At 41.1% G+C, this 21,003-nt stretch overlaps 1 protein-coding gene across 4 annotated transcripts in view; it reads right to left on the reverse strand.

Moving 5' to 3' along the window:
• The window catches only part of LOC110185999 (uncharacterized), a 42,419-nt gene that overhangs the window by 4,456 nt on the left and 16,960 nt on the right, over positions 1 to 21,003 (reverse strand). For 3 of the 4 annotated variants that reach the window (XM_020955027.2, XM_086832224.1, XM_086832225.1), the window contains 2 exons: positions 519 to 1,400; positions 99 to 421 (listed from right to left, as the gene is read on the reverse strand). In XM_020955027.2, coding sequence (XP_020810686.2) covers positions 99 to 421; positions 519 to 1,383 — 1,188 coding nt within the window. In that variant the 5' untranslated portion in view covers positions 1,384 to 1,400. Of the gene's footprint in view, positions 1 to 98; positions 422 to 518; positions 1,401 to 7,311; positions 7,393 to 21,003 lie in introns of those variants that run through there. The other variant, XM_086832226.1, reaches the window with a different exon arrangement.

The raw sequence follows: 21,003 nt of genomic DNA on the forward strand, positions 1-21,003 counted from the left end.
AGGGAATTCAGAGAAAAAGGTTAAGCAATTAGTCGGTGTTGAATTACGGATAATTTTTAAATAATTCTGAATCTAAAAATCAATGTACTTCAACTCACCGCCATCGGTACGGACAGGAATCCCTGTTTGCTGCGCGTGGAGTCCGTTCTCTGGTGCTTTTGATCCGCCTCATCCTGGGCACCTGGTGGCATATACTCCTCGGCATCCAGCTCGTCATCCGTCTCCACAAAGTAGTCGTCGGTGCCAAAGCTACCGCCCATGGGATAGTTGCTAAAGATCCGGGAAGACTCCGAGCCGCTCTTGCGCCGTCCAACGTGGCCAGAGCCCGGTCCACCGCCTCCAGACATTGCAGAGTAGGAAAAACGTCGCGGTGGCTCCAGGAGATAGCTATAACCCACAGGGACACTGGGGCCAACTCCACCTGCAGTGTAGAAAAAGAGTAGCAAAAAGAGACCGTGTTTACAAGCATTTAGAAAAAATGTTATTTCAAATGATGTGTCTAAGACAAAAGGACTCACCCACAGAACCGCAACGATACCCGCGATTGAGCAGTGGCGGAGCGCTCACGTTGCCCAGCGATAGCATACGTTGCCGACGGTAGACCAAGGCATCGTACTCATCCGGATATATAGACATGCCCGTGGCCACTATGGCCTCGTGGATCTCACGCTCCTCCTCCTCCTGCATACAGACCGCAGCTACGGCCGCCATCTTGGGATCCTTGAGAACCTTCAGTGTCTCGTTGCTGCTGCTCCGGCTCTTCCACACGATAAGGAAGACCATCAGGCCAAAGAAACCTCCCAAGGTGGCGGCGATTCTAACGCCCGTCATCACGTCATAGGTGGCGAAAAACTCCTCCCTGATTCTGGCCCGCTCCGCCGCATTTTCCGCTTCTGTCAGATTCCGCTCGCCGGGCGGCAGCAGTGGCATATACGGCGTGGCCGTGACATGGGCGGGAGTGGGAGCTGGTGCAGCGGTTGCAGCGGGCGTGGCAGTGTTGCTATTAACGTTGTTGTTATTATTGTGATAGGAGAGCGCCGACGGTGTCGGTGATGGCGATGGATGCTCATGGGGGACATCGGGACCGGTGTCAACAAGTGCCGCAGCTTGGGGTTTGTTGCCGCTGCTGCTGGCGGCACGTCGGGCGAGGCGTTGTTGCTGCGGATGATGTTCCTCCGGACTTTGACGTGTCGGATTTGGCTGCTTCTGATCCTGATACTTCTCCTGCTGATTTGTCCTTGTCTGTTGCTCCGACTCCTGCTGCGTGTCGCCTGGGGCATGACTCGGGCTAACCGATGTTGCCGCTGTACTCGCAGTGCTTGCTGTGGTGGCTCTTGAAGGCGTTGCTGCAGACGACGAGGCCCGTCGTGAAAGTTTGGCCATTTCTATTGAAACATTTTCTGCAAATATAAATGATTGTAAATAATTGGGTAACTATCTCCCCAAAAATAATCTATTAAATATATTGGCAATGAAAAGAAATAATGATTAAACTCGTTCTTCCAACAAAGTGCAAGACATCAAATATCAATTGTTCGGATATTACTGAATACTCAATTGACTTATGCTTCAAGGCTCTCACTGCCCCAGAGGATTGAGGGACTGAGGATTTGAGCAACTCCGTCTGTTTAATGCCCCTCCACTGGACCTGGCTAACTGCCCATGAAAGTGTGAGTCACGAACAAATTGGCCATACAATATCGACGTGACTGCCATTCAGGCCAGCTGCGAGCTGCTGTTGGAAATGTTGCAATGAAATTAACGAATATTCACTTGTGACTGCTGCCAGAGTGTGGGAGCAAAATAACACCCATAAATATATACAACCTTAAACATAAAATATACAACCTTAAAGTGACTGAGATTTGGTGAAAATAAATGTAAATTTTTGGTATATAAACGAGTTATAAGTTGGCTTCTTTGTCCTTAAATCTGTTTGGACAAATAACATTTATTATTTTTGATTATTGCGCTCATTTTTATCTGATGTACTCCAACTTTTTCTTTTTCTGGCTTCACTTTCCTGGATGATTCCTCATACTTGGTCCCTTCACGCTTTCTGGACCCTGAGCAATTAAAACGACATAAACTCATCAACATTTCTTGGCAAATTCTTCGACAGCAGCGCCTCAAACTTTTTAATTGTTTTCAGAGCTTTAGTTGTTTTTTCCCCCAACGCCTCGCTTTTCTCTAGGCAACATTCCCCTTGGGAAATAACTTGGTACATTTTTAACATTTTGTTGAAATGAGTAAATTAAGGTAACACACACAGACAGACAATGTGTAAAATATACACAGAGAAAACCAACAAAAGAACATAAACCAAGTTATTCAAAAGTCAGTTCGAGAGCAAAGTATTTTTCAAGTTGAATTATTAGGTTTCTGTTATAAAAACAAGAACATTGATAAATTGAATAAATACTTTAATTTGGAAACCCAGAGATCTCAAAACAATCAATTTCTATATAAACTTCAATCGAGTTCTCTCCCTCAGTGCATTGAGTCGAGTCCCTGTTTTCGCCCGCAGCTTCTCGCTCAGCGATATCCTTGGATTTTCAACAAGTTGCGCGCTCAATAATTCAGAAGGACATTGTAGCTACGTGGCCGGGCGCCTGTTGCCGTTGTGTGCTCACTACCATCGTCCGTTGTCCGTTGTCCATTGTCCATTGTCATCGGCAGCTAGTTGGTCAGCTCACAATTTTCCGCCCTTCAGGTTTTCCCAGCCCCGCCGGAGCCCCCACCTAATTGTTCGCTTTTTGTATTGACAGTCGCGCAATTGCGGAGCTCCGCTCTGCTGAATTTTCTATCTGAGTTGGTCTTTCCTTGCCCGGATTCAGTTTCCTTTTTGTTTTACATAGCTGTATGTAGAACGATATGTATGTCCTGCGAGCTGTGCGCGTTTTGTCCTGCCAAGGACAGCGACAGTCAGTCAGGGAGCGAAATGATTATTGCAAAAGTTTTCGTCTAACACTCGCATTCCACTCGCAACCCCCCTCCCCCCAGTTTTCCACCTTGGCTTATTTCGGTTTTTCCGCTCATGGTTTTCCACTTCCATTTCCACTCCCGCCCGCCCGCTTCCGCGCTTGTCCGCCAGCTTGTCTGGCAAACAAAAAACTTTTAATGGCTATTATGCATTGGTCATAATTCGTGTTCAACTTCCGTGCAAATAATGAGAAGAAAATGTAAAATAAAATTTGCAGTCTAAGCAGTTTGGAGTGATTTTTAATGGCCTCACAGTTGTCGGATACTTTTGCCTGGCAATTATATTTGAATTTCTCTAATGGCTGCGAATTTGTCTCGTCTACTTGGGTAAATTTGTCAAGAGATGAATACATTTTAAGGCACTTTTAACAAGACGAAATTGAAAAGGAATTCATTAGGATGGGTCTTTATTTTTCTTATTAAATATATCTAATAAATAATAGAGCCTAAAATTTGATATTTATAATCAATGTTTGCAAATAAAAACTTTGATACTAGGGTAGGGATTTATGTGATTTGTAATAATTGTTCATACAAAATATATAGTTGTAAATGAAATATAAAACATTAAAGAACTTTAAGAATGTATTGTAAATAGTATTTGACAACAGTCCAGGACTCAGCCACTTTACAAAAGGATTCTATGGCCTCCGTGAATGCGTTGATCCAGATTCAATAATGGAACTCCCTCGATAGCTGGAGCACAAGATAGATTTCCCGCCCCAAGGGACCGAAGTTATTGAATACTTGTAATAAGTTGCAGCTTCCGCTGGGCACGCACACACTCTCGAAAAATATACGGGGCAAGGATGTATGGTGCAAACATTGCCAGTTCCCCATGCCTCGAAATAAAGACAAAGTGTTGAAGCTCCCGTTGAGTCGTATTGATGGATTAGCACATTTGGGGATTGGGTCTTCTCGCTAGGCAAGGATAATTGCCTTTGGCTTACTTCAAATACTCGGGCTTTGGCAATGTGGGTGTGTGTTTGGTGTGTGGGTGTTCAGAAGAGAAAAAAAGGCAAACAATATACGGAGAATACATTAACCATTTCCGCTCGATGAACGTGTGTGGTATCAACGCCATATCGATGTCAAAGGCGGGCCGAAGCGCGGTGGAAAATGAGCGGAAAATGCGTGGAAATGGGCCAGGCTAACCAAACAGCAACAATAACCACTGCCGTTACACATATGAATGTACATATGTATGTACAATGTGTTGCTTGTTGCGCATTGTTGGTGCTGCTGCTGCTGCTGCTGCTGCTGCAGCATGATGAATGATTGTGGTTAGGCCAGCGGACTAACGGACAGCGGACAGCGGACAAACATGCTGACAAGCAACCTCGACTTGGATTTGAGTACACGTTGCGTATGCGTAATGCGTGAAGGGGGGAGCCAGTGTGTGAGCGGGGTGAGAACAATAATTCATCATGCCCACGGACAAGTATGCCGTACATACAGCACCCCCATATACATATATGTATGTATAAAGATATCCTTAGCCTTATTTTGGGACTGTCATATTTGTGCCTTCGAACGCAACCAACTTTGGCAAATGAAATTGACGGCCAATCAATTGAAAATGTGTATAAATATGTTCGTGCTTATGTATGTGGAGGCTCTTCTCTGCATTCAGGGGAATGCCTCTGTCCGATTTCACTTATGAATTGAATTGTGCTTTGGCCTCGGGCGGCATGCCCCAACTATGGAGTCACTCAAGTGAATTGAGGCGTTACGCCATAAATACACAAGCCACGATTTAAATAAAAATAATCTGAAACGAGTTCGGTATTTCAAGGCAACTGCACCATAGCATTAATGTTTCAAAACGAAAATCTCCTTTCAAGTTTCGATTACTTTTTAAAAAAACTTTCAATTCAATTATTATTTTTCGCAAGTGTTTTGTAGGGAAATCGTCTGATTTATTGACAACATTTGATACAATTCATTGATTTTTTAAGCCTTTTTGAGTACCTTTCCCAGCGGCCATCATTGTCAACATACACACATACACACGTGTCCCTTAGGGTGTGCACAACCGAAAGAGACGGAGACGAAATATAAGCACCTAAGCGGCTTATAGGAGCATTAGGCAAATGAAAATATTCAACAGCAAAAATGTGTCTTGTCCTTTTTTCGATTCGATTGCCCGTCCTTACATATGCACGCACAGACCCTGTCTCCGTTTGATTTCCTTTTTAATTAGCTAAAATGTCGACTAAGCTGAGGAATTTAACATTTTAAGAGCTTACGGAAAAGTGGCGGCCTTAAAGTGGAGAAAAGCGGTTTTCTGTGAGTCTGCCAGCCTTATTAGTGTCTGCTTTGTCTATTCCCGGAGGGAAAGGGCGGGGCATTCGGTTTTCCAAGGGGGGAGCGCACAATGCCACAGAGTCAGTCCAAATTATGAGAATTACGGCATTCCACAGTCGCGCCTGCAGAAGGTCCTGCCACCACTACACCTCCCCTCCCCTTCAACCTTGCGCCTCCCCAGCCGTGCGCCATTTAACAAACATTCCGTTAATCTGCTACACTTGGCAGCGCCATGGCCACGAGCCTCCTCCTCCCACTTCCGCTCCTTGGGTCCGGATCCTTCCCAGTGTCTCACCGTAGATCTGTCGAAACGACTATTAAACCGATAGTACCCAGGCGGAATTTTACTCCTTTTTATATTTGGGATATATATCATTATATTTTGAAAAACTTCCTATTTTAATCTTTCATATCTCATACATTTATTTCGAATAGATATAAATGTTATTTAAGTTGGCAGCACAATTTGAAAACCCATTTAAAATGTTAAATATTTCTTCAAAAATATATTTAATGTTTAAAAATCAAAACAAATGAGTAATTATTGAACTTCCCCTAGAGCGTCAAAAGTGTATTCAAAAATGAAAAACAATTAAACAACCGAACAATGGAATATTTGTTGATTATGACAAATGATTTTCACAAACTTTTAGGTAGTGCCTTTGGGGGTGTTTTATATGTTTGATGTGGCTTTTTTTTAATGTCCTGGCGCAGCACTAGTGGTATTCGGTCTTGCAGGTATATGTGTACGTGTGTGTGTGTGTGTTACCTCATGCCATAGAGCTTGGCAATGTTGTCCTCGTTGTTACTGCTTATTGTTGTGCTTTTATTGTTATGGCCATGTTTTTTTTTTTTTTTTGCCAGGCCTCTTGCTCTTTTTTGTTTGCTGTTTCATTTGGCGGCATTGTTGCTCTCTCTATGTGTGTGCGTGTGTGTGTGAGTGCATGGGTGGAGGGAAGGGGGATGTATGTGAGTCTTTTTGTCTTTAGTGCTAAGCGTTTTACGTTTATGATCCCAACTCAGGCCCAGACAGATACACATACAGACAGGACCCGGTGACTCTCTCTCGTCGTTTAAGTGTCGCCTACAAATGTTGGCCAGAGCCTGGGAATGTGAAGCCTAAATGACTTTTGAATTGCATTCCGGTTATGGCTACCCATTCGAGCTCAAATTATGTCACTATGGTCCACTTTTGACACCAAAAAGTCAAACTCAAACGAACGAAGGCATCAACGAACATCCTTTCTCTGTAGCAAGGGAAAAGATTCGATTGCTTTCCCCTAAATGTGTCACGTTTTGAATTTGTTCTACTTTTAATATTTGCTCAAATATTTACCAGGACTACGTGCCTGGCCTCGGTAAAAGTGCCCAGAGCAAGGATAACGATAACGATAACCGACGAGGACCGGCGAGGAGTCCGACTCGGGTTTGGGGTCCCTAAGCTGATTCCATTTGGCAACTGTCTCCCTCTTTTTCCATTTCCCCGTTAATAATTTACTGTCAACTTGTATATTTATTGCTTAATCACTCGGAAGACCACAGATAATATTCGACGAGTGTTTGTGGGGCATTCAGAGTCTGTGAGTGTGTGTGTGGTTGTGGTTGTCTATAAATCAAATGCGAATGATTCGATTCCGCAAATGAAGTCAATTTGTAGTCAAAAGTCAGTGGACATGGAATCGCACATAAAATGTTGTGGCCTGTCAGGATCAAATGAGGATACAATAGGATTAGGGAGCATTAAAGAAATGCTTTATAAATTAAGGCAAATGAAAATCATTCATACTGCTTTATGTTTTATATATATACTAATTATATAATTCATTTTCGAATAAATGGGCAAGGAGATTTGAAGTCAGTAACGGAAAAGTTTAATACGAAACATGTGATTAATCATTGAAAGCAATATAACGTTCATTTACCATATAGCATAAAGCAATTTAAGTTAGTTTAATTTGTCAGATCGTTAAATGTATAGTATTCTTATAATTCGTAGTATAAGTTCTTACAATGTCTTATTACCTTGAACTTATTTAAGTAACTTCATTTGACTGTCTTCTTATTCTGTCCATAATAGTGATTATCTTATCCTCGCCTTAACGCAAGCAACGAACAAAATAAACCAGCTTCTTAATGTTGTACCTAAAAGGCGAATAACGAAATTCTAATTCAAATTCTCCTAGTTTTTACTGCGAAAGAGCCTCATAAAACAGTTTTCTCACTTAATGCCAGTCAGCTAATGATTATCCCAGTTCCAGGCCAACTAACCTCCCTTGTGACACCATAAAAAGCGCCATTAAGCGTCTTCTATGGCCAACCGCCCCAGCAGCTGGCCATGGCCGAAAGCTGGCGGAGTGGTTAAATTAACAACTAATTTAAAACAATTTTTATGTGGCAGCCGGACAAATGGCTCGCCATCGCCAGCCAATTCCCCAGCCATCCCCCCAAATGTCCAGCGCCTTGGGTGGACAATGAATCCTGTCACTGGCTGATGTCCCGACGTGAACCGCTGACTTTTGTGGGCGTTGCGGGAGTGTGCTGTCATGTGAGTAGACAAAGGCGTCTAGACAAATTTATAACGACTGTTGTTATCCTGTTTGGGGCATCGGCAATGGCAACGGCAGCGGGAGTAGCGACAGCATTCCGGGCATTCCATGCCGGACATTTAATTTTGACACCAGGATTGACAAATGCTGGCCGGGTTTCTGGGTCAGCTGTGGCATCTGTGTCGGGCGGGGGTGAAGTCGTCGGAGGTCGGTCGGAGGATAAGTGTTAATTAAATGCTTCTGCGAGCGGCAGCGGCTCCAGTTAATTTTCCTCCAGCAGCAAATTAAAAGTACGTCCAACACATGGCGTATACGTAATTTACTCCCGCAAACGCCACAACAAATGACATTAAGTTGCCACTTTTTCTGTGCCAAGGGAGGGGCGGAGGCTCCGACACTTGACTTGTGTTTCCCTGTTTGCTTTTGTTCGCATATGTAGCATCTGCATCCTTTACAGCGGCGTTAAAGTGCCGAGCAAAGAAGATACACATGCGATATAATGGCAGCGCCACAAAGTATGCAGCAAGGACGCACACACACTCGCACACAGGAAATAAACGTCGCTTGAGTTAACAATTACTGACACCATTAAAGTTGTGTGCTGCCACGCCCACCGTCCACCCGGGGCCGCCCTCAAGGCTGCCATTATAGTTTTTCTCCAGCTCCCATTCCTGATCCTTTCGCAGCTTCTGCTTTCGTTCCTTTTTGCCCTTAACTTGCCTCATTGTTGCGCCTTGTTTTTGTAGCTGACATCCTGCTGCCGGTGTCTCTTTGTTTTTATATGTATGTGTGGATGCCACTGTGCATGCGTACACTGAGAATAAATGCGAATGATCGATTTCTAATAGGAATAAAAAAGTTGAAAAAAACTTAAATAAAACAAACCTTTAATTAAAAGTAATTATCACACATTAGGCCCAAAAGGACTCTGAAAATGTATTTCTTGAAGAAGATTCGCCAAGTGTGGGAATCTGTGTGTGTCGATGACATGTGCCTGGCACAGATTGCACATTGTCTGCGGCAGGCAACTCACATTTTCTGTGGTTTTGTCTTGCAACTTTTTGTCCTCCAGTCCACCGCCCTCCAGTTATCCACCCTCGAGCCATCAGCTCGTCCTCCCACCATTCCTTCACCCACTAGATCTCCACCTTTCGGAACATTTTCCTGCATCCTCCCGGCGAGCACTTGCAACTTACGAGTATTTTATGCAAACGACGGCAAACTTTTGCCACAATTGAGCAAATTGCTGTCCGGAAATGTGCTTTGATTCAATAGCCAAAGGCCAGGACGGCACAGGACCCGTCTAAAACTTTCATTTAGTGCCGCTGGCAGATGGTAATTTAAAAGTCCATTCGCTCCCTGAGCTTCAGTGGCCGCCCAAATGTGTATTTATCATAATGCCAATGGCCCACGCCACTCAAGAATGCAGCTGGCGCCATTAACCCATTAAAGGCCCACAACAAGGACCGCATCACGTAGCATCCAAGCATCCCAGCATCCGAGCATCCTGGCCTCCTTGCATCCCAGCACCAGAGCAACGTGCAGCCTGCAGCTGCCATCCGGATGGATCTCGGGCGCCGCAAACACAGCACGTAGCCACTTCTGTTGAGCACGGAAAACCCCACAGATACCAAAGGAAAGGTGGGCGGAAGGGGCGGGCACACAAAGCAGCAGGTAGCTACAGCAGCCACTGCAACGTTGCCATTAAATCAGAGTTAACAACTGCCTGTTTCCCCTGCGCACAATGGGTCACATAAGAGCGGGATAAATATTTACAAGTGACAGACAATGACTTCGGGAATAATACCACAGATTAAATGTTTTCGAAATTTAAAATGTGTGATTGAAAAGGAAACAGTGAATTCCCAATATTAAGTAAATTTAAACTCTACGTTTCTTAGGTACCACAGTACTAAAAAAAACCAACCAAATTCACTCGTAGAAAATGGATGCCTCAAAAATTACACTTTCAATGTTATACCAAAAACAACTCTTGGTAATTGCCTGCAGGTGAAAATGCTTTCAATGAATCCACAGCATCCTACCCACTGTAAGCCGTTCACCTGACCTGTTTGCCCTGATTCCCCCTCGCCGTTGGAGCAGCTGTCTCATTTCGTGCCCGCTTTCCTTTTTGTCCTGCGGCTACTGAAATCACGACGACGAAAAAAGATTAAACTGCGGCAACAACTTTAGCTTTATTTGCAAAAAAGTGCAGCGAGGAGCTTCGTGGCTGGCTCACCAAAAAACAATTATTTGTATAAACGCAGCGAGGGAATGGTAGGGAGAAGTAAGAGGGGTCAGGGCAGAGGGGTGGCACACTGAATATTTATTCTAAGGCCAGAAGGACCACCCACGCCATCGCGGAACGTCGAAGGACGACGGCGGAGGCAGAGGCGCGAGAATAGCGACAGGCGAAATAAATTGAAGGAAGAAAACGCCAGCAGACGCCATAGCTAGCGGATGCTGACAGCAGCTGTAACATATGCCAGCAGCGGGAGATCTCAGTGTTGCCAAAGAAAAGTTATTAAAAATATAATATATCAGATTTAATTGTTAAGAAACTAAAGAAAATGAACTATACTAAATAAATAAGCCAAAACCAAAAAAAACATAAGGAATTGGGAAACCATTGGGGGAAGTTAAAATTCACTAGTTTTAAAATTCTGCGCAAAGGTTTCTGAAAGTATGATGTTAAATGTTGAAGGTAGGTAAAGGTAAAATCACTTAAAAGGTGTTTGAATATATTCCAAAAAATATTTAAGGTACCACATGTTTTGTCTTAAATAGTTAGTTAGTTTAATTTTATTTTTACCATCTTTCAAGATTACAAGAAAAAAGGCATCTTGAAATCAAAATAATTAAATAAAAATAAATTAGCGACACTTTAATGTGTCTTCTATCAACTAAATATCTATCTATCAACTAGATATAAAAGACCATGAAGTCTAGCTACTATATAGCTTTATTTACAACACTTGCAGGCCACCTGTTGTCGTTGTTTTTGTTGTTACAGTGGCTGCTGCCATCGCTGCACTTGCCCCATGCTATTTCCGTCAGCTGGCGCGAGTTTCCATTTTGTCCCCCATTTTCATTTCATTTTACTCAGCCTTTCGCCTTGTTGGTTTTCCCAGCGTTTTCATCTCTTTCATTCGGGGCCGCGTTGTTTTACATTTAGTAATTGAATACTTTAAGTGATTTTCGCTTTGACATTTGCTAGTTAATTGCGAAAAAGGAAATGAAGAAAAAAATGAAACTGAGCAAGGGCGCATCAAATGATTTGGCTTTGAAAAGCGCCAGTTAACCGAATTGAAAAGGATTCATTCATTTGCAAATCAAATGAAAATGTCCCCTGACAGATTTAGAGGCTTAAAGGATGAGGGCAGCATTTCAGCTCAGTGACTTGCAAATAGATTAGTAATTGGTGGCATTGACTTGATTTATTCCCTTTAGGTTAAGGGTTAAATGAAAAGGATTCGAAGGAAACGAAGATGTTGAGCCATAGTGGAAAATAATGTAAACAAATGCTGAAAATTCAATGAACACGATATTTTTTGATGTAATCCTTGATATCTTTTTTATTTTGAAATACATATATATCTAATAGTATTCCACTTAACCTCTTGTATTTACAGTACAAAATTAATATTAATATTTCATATTTGTGTTTGCCATACAAACACCAATATTAATTGGATTCAAGGAACCTCACGAAATTACCGAATGAAATGGCAATTTAAATATTTAGACTCAAAATAACTAACTAAATAATTACCTATGTAGCATTAGCAAACAAGTAGAGTCACGGTTGATTATATTTGCTTCATAATGCTTGAAAATGAAGGCGGTACCTGTACCTGCTCTGTTTGCACACAAAAGCTAGAACCATAAACACAAAATTATTTACTGCCTCATCTTTAAAGAGTCCACAATTTAAGGCTGTAATTTTTGCTATTAAATATTTAATTTGCTCGCCAACTGCCCGAAAACATAAACACGAAAGTTGATGCAGACCTCCAGCTGCTCGCACGGACTACAAGTTCAGCGTCTGTGCCGTGAAATACCAGAAAACACCTGAATTTTATCTGAATTCGTGGGAACTGGGCAACTATTTATAGGTTCCTGATTAGTTCGCCCCGAACTTTCCACTGCGAGCATGAATACATTCGCTATAATTGTATTCAAACGCGAATCCCCTAGGGAGCCCACGAGCCAGCCACCTGACCTCCGACCTCCGGCCCCAGCTCACTCTCACACGCTCCCACAAAAGCCATTCATGCTTATGGGGCTCTCTAATAAATACTCAACAGTTGCACATTTGAAAATTTTCGTTGAAAATGAGAGGCGGAAAAGGGCTGGGCGAAAGCTGAAACTAAATAAAAAGTTGGAGATTCGCTCTGCCTTTCCTTTATCCTTTTTTGTTCTCATATTTGAAGTACCCTAGATGGGGATATACTTCTCTTTGATTAAATATACTATGGGAATTTGGTTTCATGAAAAAAAATATTAAAGAACATAAACATTTCAAGGTTAATAAAAAACATAAGCTGAAAAAATGTTTTAGAGTTAAAAAGTGTTTTATGAAATTATATCTTTAAAATTTCCTTAATAAAGGCTCGATTAAATTTTAGTCAGTTAACTTTTCAGATTTAATTTTAAATTAAATTAAAATGATTGGTTCTCTAGACTTTTTAATATAGGGTATTTTAAGTTCAAGCCTTCTTAGGCCAAGTTTCATGGTAGATTTTTTCCCATTTAAGCCGCAAAAACTTTTCCCGCTCGTCCTTTCGCTGTGCTGTCTGTGAGAGTGTGGGCGGCCTGGCAGCCCGATGGCAGGACTGTGTGTATTCCATTTGTGTGTCCTGCCGACTGTGTTGTGTGTGCGTCTCAGTTGTTTGTATGTGAGCAGAGCTCGGAATTGCCAGCCAGGCGCTCAGATAACTGCGTAGGCATCGGGGGCTGCTCCACGTGGCACAAAATGTCCTGGCGCAATGTGCAAATGCTGCGAGTACATCCTGAAATCTGCGCTTGCCAGTGTGAGTGAGTGCGAAGATGTGAGTGAGCGCTCATTAATAAGTAAGTGGGCGGCACAAAGAGAGACACAAAGCAGGCAACAGGAGTAGGATTCAAGCGAGGCGCACATTTACATCCACAGGCACTGACAAAAAAGCTCACACAAAATCTGAAAGTTAATGGCCGCCCGGGTTTTTTTGCTCAGTTAAGTAGTTACTGCTGGGACCCAGGCATAAGCTCTACTTAATTCGTTTAAGGGCATCGCAAGTAGCTCTGGGCGAAACCGAATCCTTAACCAAGACCAAGGACCAAAGTCATCGGGAGTCTGGCTAGGATTTTCCAGGCAGCCAACGAGTCCTTCCAACATTTGTGCAAAGCCCCTCTTAGCACGGAGACTTAAACGAAGTTACGAGCCGGTTTGTTTCCGGTTATTCATTTCATATGCAAATGTCTGGCTTGATGGGACTGCAGCTCTTTTATGAAAAAAAGAGCAAAAATATAAGATATTTAGTCATCCGGAGACATGATAGAGAAAATGAGACATAACGACTTTAATTATATTAGAGTTATAATTTATTATATAACGCAAGGGTATATTTTAAGTTATTTAAAGGGATCGTATATTTTGTTGTTTCGTTTGTAAAAATAAGTGGAAAGAAACTGAAGAAAACCAATCGAAGATCTCTCAAGATGCACCTATTTAAAATCAGAATAATACTACCTAATCTGAGAGTGGCACCTACTAATTTAATTAAAATAACCTGTTTTTAACCACTTTCCAGACACAGTTTTATGGGACACAAACCAATATTGCTGGCAAATCGCGTGTAATATTAACTTTGATTAAGTGTGCCAATAAAACTGGATGAACAACTCTGAGTAAAATTTATAAGGGAACAAGGTTGTCACAGCGAGAGATAAGATATCATATCCATGTGATAATAAATGCTATGTTTTGGTGCAAACAACAGCCATCGATTTACTGGTGTCGAAAGCACACTGTGTACCTACTTATAGATAAGTAAATTATCGTTCTCTAATCCAAATAAAATTCCCTCTCAAGTCAAGCAATCGTAACTTTGCCCATCGGAAAGTTAAAAACTTTGCAATAACTTGGTTAACTGCAAGGAATACTCTCTCAAGGTGCTTTCACAATTTTATCCTTCAGTTCCTTGCTCCTACATATATTTATGTATGTAGTTCGTGTGTGCCGTACACGGCGGACACATGTGTGGATGTGTCAACATTTCTTTTTTAATTAACTTTGCAGCATCGACGGCAGTTGCACAAACTTATTTAATTAAATTTCGCCATTGAAGCAGCTAATTAGATTTTTAAAACGTTTGTTGTTCCTGCCGCTGGTGTTGATGATGTTAATGATGATGTTGTTATTTTGTTTGTTGTTTGCTGCCTCGCCGGTTTTACTGCCCCGTGCCGCTTAACATAATTTTTGGCGAGCTGGTCATAAAATAGTTACAATTATGTTTGCTCAGTCGACTGCGGGTTGTGTGAGGTTTGGGTTTGGGTCTGGATTTGGGCTTGGGTTTGACTCCCATTTTTTGCCCAGAACACCACCCCACCTCTGCCACAGCCAAGGACTCGGCGAATTCTAGCCAGCATAAATTAGCATAAATTTTGGGTCTCATTTCGCAACTCCCTTCTCTCGATGCGGATTCGGAAACCCAACGCAAGCGAAGTGGCAGCGGCTGCTGAAAATCGATACGAAAAATTTACAAGCGAATGGCAACAAATTAATATGATTAATTGGCACGTTGCTGGTGCGTGGTAACAACAGAGACTGCGGACCAAAGGACGGTTGAATCGACCAGGAAATACCCTAAGATTGGAAAGATTACTAGCTCTCATACATTGCTAACTTTTCTTTTATCTAATTTTACATGAAATTATCAAACTGCAAATTGGTTAGTAATTCCTACGATCACCGTGCTCCAATTTATTTAATTTGAATGTGTTTTGGCTTAGACAAAACATTAAGTGTAAGGACAGTTTTAATAATGATTGATGTGTAATAATAGTTATTCCTATTCTTTACTCAACTTTAGGGTCCAATATACCCTCTCATCCCTGGATTACCCAACCCGATTGTGGTAAAATTTCGCAATCGGGGGTATTGGGAGTGAACCTGGGACCTCAGACCCATGGTACCTCACCGCTCGCGGCAAACAAAATCACAACGGCAAAGCGCGCTGACAGCATGGTTTTTCCGAGGGCGCTGGCAAAAGGGTAATGCGGGGTGTTAGCAAAAAGAGTGGGCGGTTTGGGGGTGTTTTTTGAGGGCGGGGTCGATTGGCTTGGCATGTTCGCTTGAGGTTACGCGAGAACGCCAACCGGACTGAGGTGGAAAGAGACTGATTGACAGCACGAGTAAAAATTGATGTCGGAGGTCAGATGGTCAGTTAGGAGTCACGCCAATTTAATAAAAAAAAGAAATCACACACACAGATCGATTCAGTGGTATTTAAACTGAGTGTCGAATAGGCCCGCAGCTGTGTATTTCAAATAATAATAAAAAAAAAACATTAAATAGGCCTCTCTTGACCTGGAAAATATGTGCAAATATTTAACACCTGCCTATGAGTTGGTGTGAAAATTCTCGAGTGTACTTGTCTGAGTATAAGAATATAAGTGAATAATTCAACAAGTGCTCGAGGTGAAACGAGTTCATTAAACGTACAATATAGCTTTGAGTAAATCAGCTATTTATAAACATAAATAACCATTCAATATTAAAATATGAAACAAGTCTGAGTTAATGGTACAATAAAATCAAAAGAATATCTATTTTCTTATGGATTCCTATATTTCTTAGGATATTACTACCAGAAGATTTTGATTATCATGCGCCGAAAAACTAATTACCAACAACTCTGAAACATTTAATTTGCTTTAGCAATTCAAAGCAACCAAAGTGTACTTTCTTATTGTTGGGCAAAAGTTCCGAGACAGTTCCCAATCGGCCATTTATCTGGAAAAGTTTTGCAGCGAAATAAAAGGAGATTTTGTGCATAATATTCAAAATTAATTCAGACCCTGCTATGGCATAGTGAACTCAATAATGGCGCTTGTTAAATATTTAAAAGCCAAATGCACACAGCCACCCAAGAAGAGTCAGCAACAGGCAACAGACATAGGTAAATATACATACATATATATACATATAGACGGTGGCAGGAAGCAGGAGTTTATATAAGCAAGGACAAGCTGGCTGGCAGGCGCAACTATAAAATTCATTGAGAGCAAAGTTAAGCACAAACTAAAGCAACAAGTTATGCAATGCCAGCGCGGTGGCAAAAGGGACGTGATGCAGAGTGCCGTGTAAGCGTCACTTAAAATGAACCGAAGCCGTTGCTAAAATGTGCTTCGTGCATACTTGAAACAAGAACAGATTTAAGTACACGCCCCCAGCCCGTTCTCCGCACACCGATATTTTTGTCACTTGGCATTGGACTGGGGCCGGGACAGGGACTGAGATTGGGACCGGGACCTGAACATCGACCGAACAAACACTTGACGGCGTACGGGGCGTATACGCAATCTGCGAAGGCGGTCCAGCGGGGCGTATGTATGCGTGCGCGTGCTTTAATGAATGTGCGAGTGTGTGCGATAAGAAGCCGCTTGGCGCTTGCCGATGATAATGATGAGTATCATTAACTTGAGCAGGGAACGCTGGATGTTGTTGACATTAAGCTGCCTTCCGCCATTGTCCTTAATGTCCCATTGCCGCTCCTTTAGCTGTCGTCGTTGTGCACTTTAAGGCGATTTTCTATATGCTCCAACCTTGACGGTCTTTTCGCCATTTTCTCAATTTTCCCTTTTCGCCAGCCAGCCATTTTGTGACATTTCCCGTTTCGAATAAACGCATTTCCCGCGGCCTTCAATGACCGAATAAAAAAGGCCCATACATGCAGCAACCTTTGACACTTTAGAAATCAAGGTAAATCGGCATTAGTCTGGCACGTTGTCAGAATAGTTTTTGTAGAGTAAAAATAATAGAAGGGACCTTCAGGTGGACTTTATGCAATATGCACTTACATTTTATTTGTGTTTATAAAAGTAAACGTATTTTCATTTTAGGTAATACGTTTTAAATCTATAGTTTTTCAATGAAGACAAATTTTAAAAGTTACCGAATGAGAAAATCATGTTATTCTATGTTATTTTTCTTTGTTTATTCCAATATATTTCCTTCAACTGAGTAAGTAAATCATAGCATCAGTTGTGATGTGCTTAGTTACTTTTATTAACCCGAAAGAGCAATCAAATGGGATATTAGATTAATGTAAACATTTGAAGACGGTATGTACACACAATCCAAAAAAGCAAATGCTTATAAATTTCAATTATGTTCGCGATAATGAATGGAAAGCCTTTATAAAATATTAAATATTTAAAATATTTAGACAATGACAATTTTAATGGAAAAGAATTGGAAATTAACCATTAATGCGAGGGGCGGGCGTGGGTGCTGTGCAGTGGGATTGTCGCATTTTCTGGTAACGCAATGTTATCGATTTGCCATGACAGTTATGCTGCACCAACACACACACACTCATACATACACACACAGCTTGTCATGGCTGATTGCATTGCCGTTTTGCTCTATTTTTTAAGCCATCCTTCGGTTTTTTTTGTGGGCCCGCTCTATTTTTTCAGCAATCTCCTTTCAGGCTGCCATTCATTGCCAGTGTGTCGCTGTGTGTGTATGGCTGAGAATATCAAGGTAAAAGTTTTCCCTCCGCAATCTGCAATTGCTTGGCAGAGTTTACACGGTTATCTGATAACTTAATTTGATTTACTCACACTCACATGCACTTGCATCCAAACAATGCCATTGCCTTAGTCTGTCTCTCTTGCTCTGTCTGCCTGTCAGTCTGTCTCTTTCCAGTGAACTAGTGCCGTCTCTCTCTTTGCGGTTAGCACGCTCGATTGGCGCTGCTTTGATTTCTCAATGCAACAATTTTCGGTGCCATTTTTCATTGCATACTTCTGGAAGCTTGCCAGCGTCTGTGCTTGCTTATATGCGAGTGCCCTTCAATTGATCAATTGATAAATGGCCTGGGCAGTGACAAATGAATGCGGCATTGATACCTTTTACCACAAAAAGATGTTGCCCACATACTTCACTCCAGTTTTCCATATTATTTCTGCCATTTATTGTTATTAGTTAACTTCAACAAAGAACGATTTTCATTTTTTGTTGATCTCCTGTATAAAATACACTCATTAAATCGAATGAAAATAAGCTGGTTTTTATACCCTTGCAGGGTATTATAATTTCAGTCAGAAGTTTGCAACGCAGTGAAGGAGGCACCTCCGACTGTATAAAGTATATATATTCTTGATCAGGATCAACAGCCGAGTCGATCTAGCCATGTCCGTCTGTCCGTCTTTCCTTCTGTCCGTCTGTCCGTCTGTCCGGTTCTACGCAAACTAGTCTCTCAGTTTTGAAGCTATCTGAATGAAACTTTGTAGTTAGCCTTCTATATACTCTCACTCATATATATGTCGGAACGGGCCGGATCGGACGACTATATCATATAGCTGCCATAGGAATGATCGGATAATTTTTACAAAAAAAATTTTAACTTTTTCAGTTTTCAATAGAATTGGATCAAATTTGAGATATAGCCATTTTATATTATTCTACAATTTTGTGTAAAATTTGATGAAAATCGGACAACTATATCATATAGCTCCCATAGGAACGATCGAGAAATTAACACAATTAAATTTATAACTTTTTCAGTTTTCAGCTGATTTTCATCAAATTTGGGGTATAGCCATTTTATATAAGTCATAAATTTTGTGTCAAATTTCATCGGACGACTATATCATATAGGTGCCATACAAACGATCGTTTGATGTGGAGGAGAAATGCAAATCAGTGAATGTAAAACTGCAAATATAATATGTATAGGTGAATGAAATAAAAGCAGGTATTACTTCATTGTTTTTTAACACAAATATATATAATTTATATGGATTCCTATTCATAGAAGTTCTATCTGCAAGGGTATATAAACTTCGGTGTGCCGAAGTTAGCTTCCTTTCTTGTTAATTTTAGAAACGTTAAATCTGCAGATCTGCAATAGCTTAAATTTAAATAAATGGATCTATGTAGACGAAAATCTTTCAGTTTTTTTCTCTGGTTCTTTTAAGGACCTTCATCTGTATGGAAACATGTTAAAAAAGGACAAGCTTATATAGGAAAGATGTGGTAGTATATGGCATATGCAAAGTAAAGAAGTCTATCTAGAATGTATCATTCAGTTAGGTCTGAAACTGAGACCAATGTATTAATGCTGATCATTATATACTAGCGTTAAATCAAAAGGGTAAAATTACATCAATTTAAATTAATAATATTGTTTTTATATTATTATAATATATTAGGTTTTTAACAGTAACTTCCATTACTTAATTTACTTTCTTTTAGAAATAGCGTTAAATTCACAATAAATAATTTAAAAATGTGGAAATGAAAAAGGAGTGAAAAAGCAATATACATACATAAACGCAACATACACTCCAAGGCTACTTAAGCTCCCTTTCTCACGTGAGCACGCCAAGTTGGCAGCATCCCCGTATTAACATTTTTTAATTAAAAACATCACGCAAAACGGAGCAGGAGCGACTGACAGACAGGCAGGCGCTGCACGTGGCGTATGAGTGATGTGAGTTCGGGTCCCAGTTTGGAGCGTTTCATGGATGAGGATGTGGGCGTCTCTCACCTGAAGCATTTGGAGCATTCCTACCAACATTCGCCGCTGGCATATTGCAAATTTTTCTTGGCTATTAACCATGCATAAAATATGGCAGATGCTTTTTAAGATCCATTTAAATGTATTTCCCCATATTGCCGGGTATAAATTATTGAAATTGAATTTCCATCTGTTTCCAGCTGTGTCCGCCATAGTCCATTTGTGAGTTGGCCCCGATGCATGCATGCAGACATCCGGTCAACGGTCAACGAACGTGTCCCAGGCCCCATTAAACTGAGATAATATCGCGTATCACAGCCTTGAACAACTGACCCACAATCGGCCACGTCAAGGAGAGTAAATGGGAGGGTCAGGAAATGCCAATAAGCAGAGTAAAATCGAATCCAATCTCAGCAAAAGAAAAGTTTAAGTATAAGTATAAGTTATACATATTTAAATTAATCAGCTTTTAGTCAAATGGATGCTTCCACTAAAATTGTATGATATTGGTTAACTTGATTGTCATAAAGCAATACTCCCTACGAATCCTCTCATATATCAAATGGCTAAAAAAATGTTTCTCTTAAATTTCAGCACTTTTAATCGAAATTTTTGTTCTTCTTTTCTTTTTTTTCTTTTTAGCCATTTTCGATTTGTTTGCAAACTGCTGTTCCTTCGCTTCGTTTGCGCCATGTTTTACATGCACGGAGCTTCCAAAAAACGGCGGAAATAAGTATAAAAATACATAAAAAATAAACATTACTTATGCCCGACACGTTGCCGTCGCGCTTTTGTCGTTGCAGCCGAAGCCACGGGCGGTTCACCTGTCTGTCAGTGTTGCCATTCACCAACCAAAAATGTATGTAATAATGTAATTTTAAGATTACGATTAATTACTAAAACAAATTCACACAAAAAATAAAAATAAATGAATTACAATTGTATATCTATTAGGATTTTAAGCAATTGTTCTAGCTAAAAACCTTTGTAAGCTCTTTAATATTTCGGGAAAAAGACAAATTGTCTGTGCTGGCAAGACACCTCTATGTGTGTGAGTGTTATCGTTTACCTGTCTATATGGCTCATACATATACAGGTGGAGAGCCTGCAGGCGGGAAAGTCAAAGTCGATGGCGATAAAAGCACACACCCACACTCACACCCACACCCACACTCACACACACACACTGAAAAAGAGCCAGGTGAAAGTGAATGCGAATTTGAGTGTACGTTGAAATTGTTTGAGCTCAGGCATTGGCAATTTGCTATCGGTGTCTGTGGGCACCGTGCTGGCCGTGGAAATGGAAAATTGAATACGAAATTGAACTTTCGCCTTTACAACGGTCGTGCAGCTCGGAAATTTGCCATAATTGTGTCGAATGTCGATGACATTGAGCGCAGGAAACTGTTGCAGCTTTGACACAGCCCAAAAATTCC

This window comes from Drosophila serrata, unplaced genomic scaffold (genome assembly GCF_035046125.1).
Source record: "Drosophila serrata isolate PLE 108 unplaced genomic scaffold, ASM3504612v1 contig_245, whole genome shotgun sequence".
NCBI lineage: Eukaryota > Metazoa > Arthropoda > Insecta > Diptera > Drosophilidae > Drosophila > Drosophila serrata.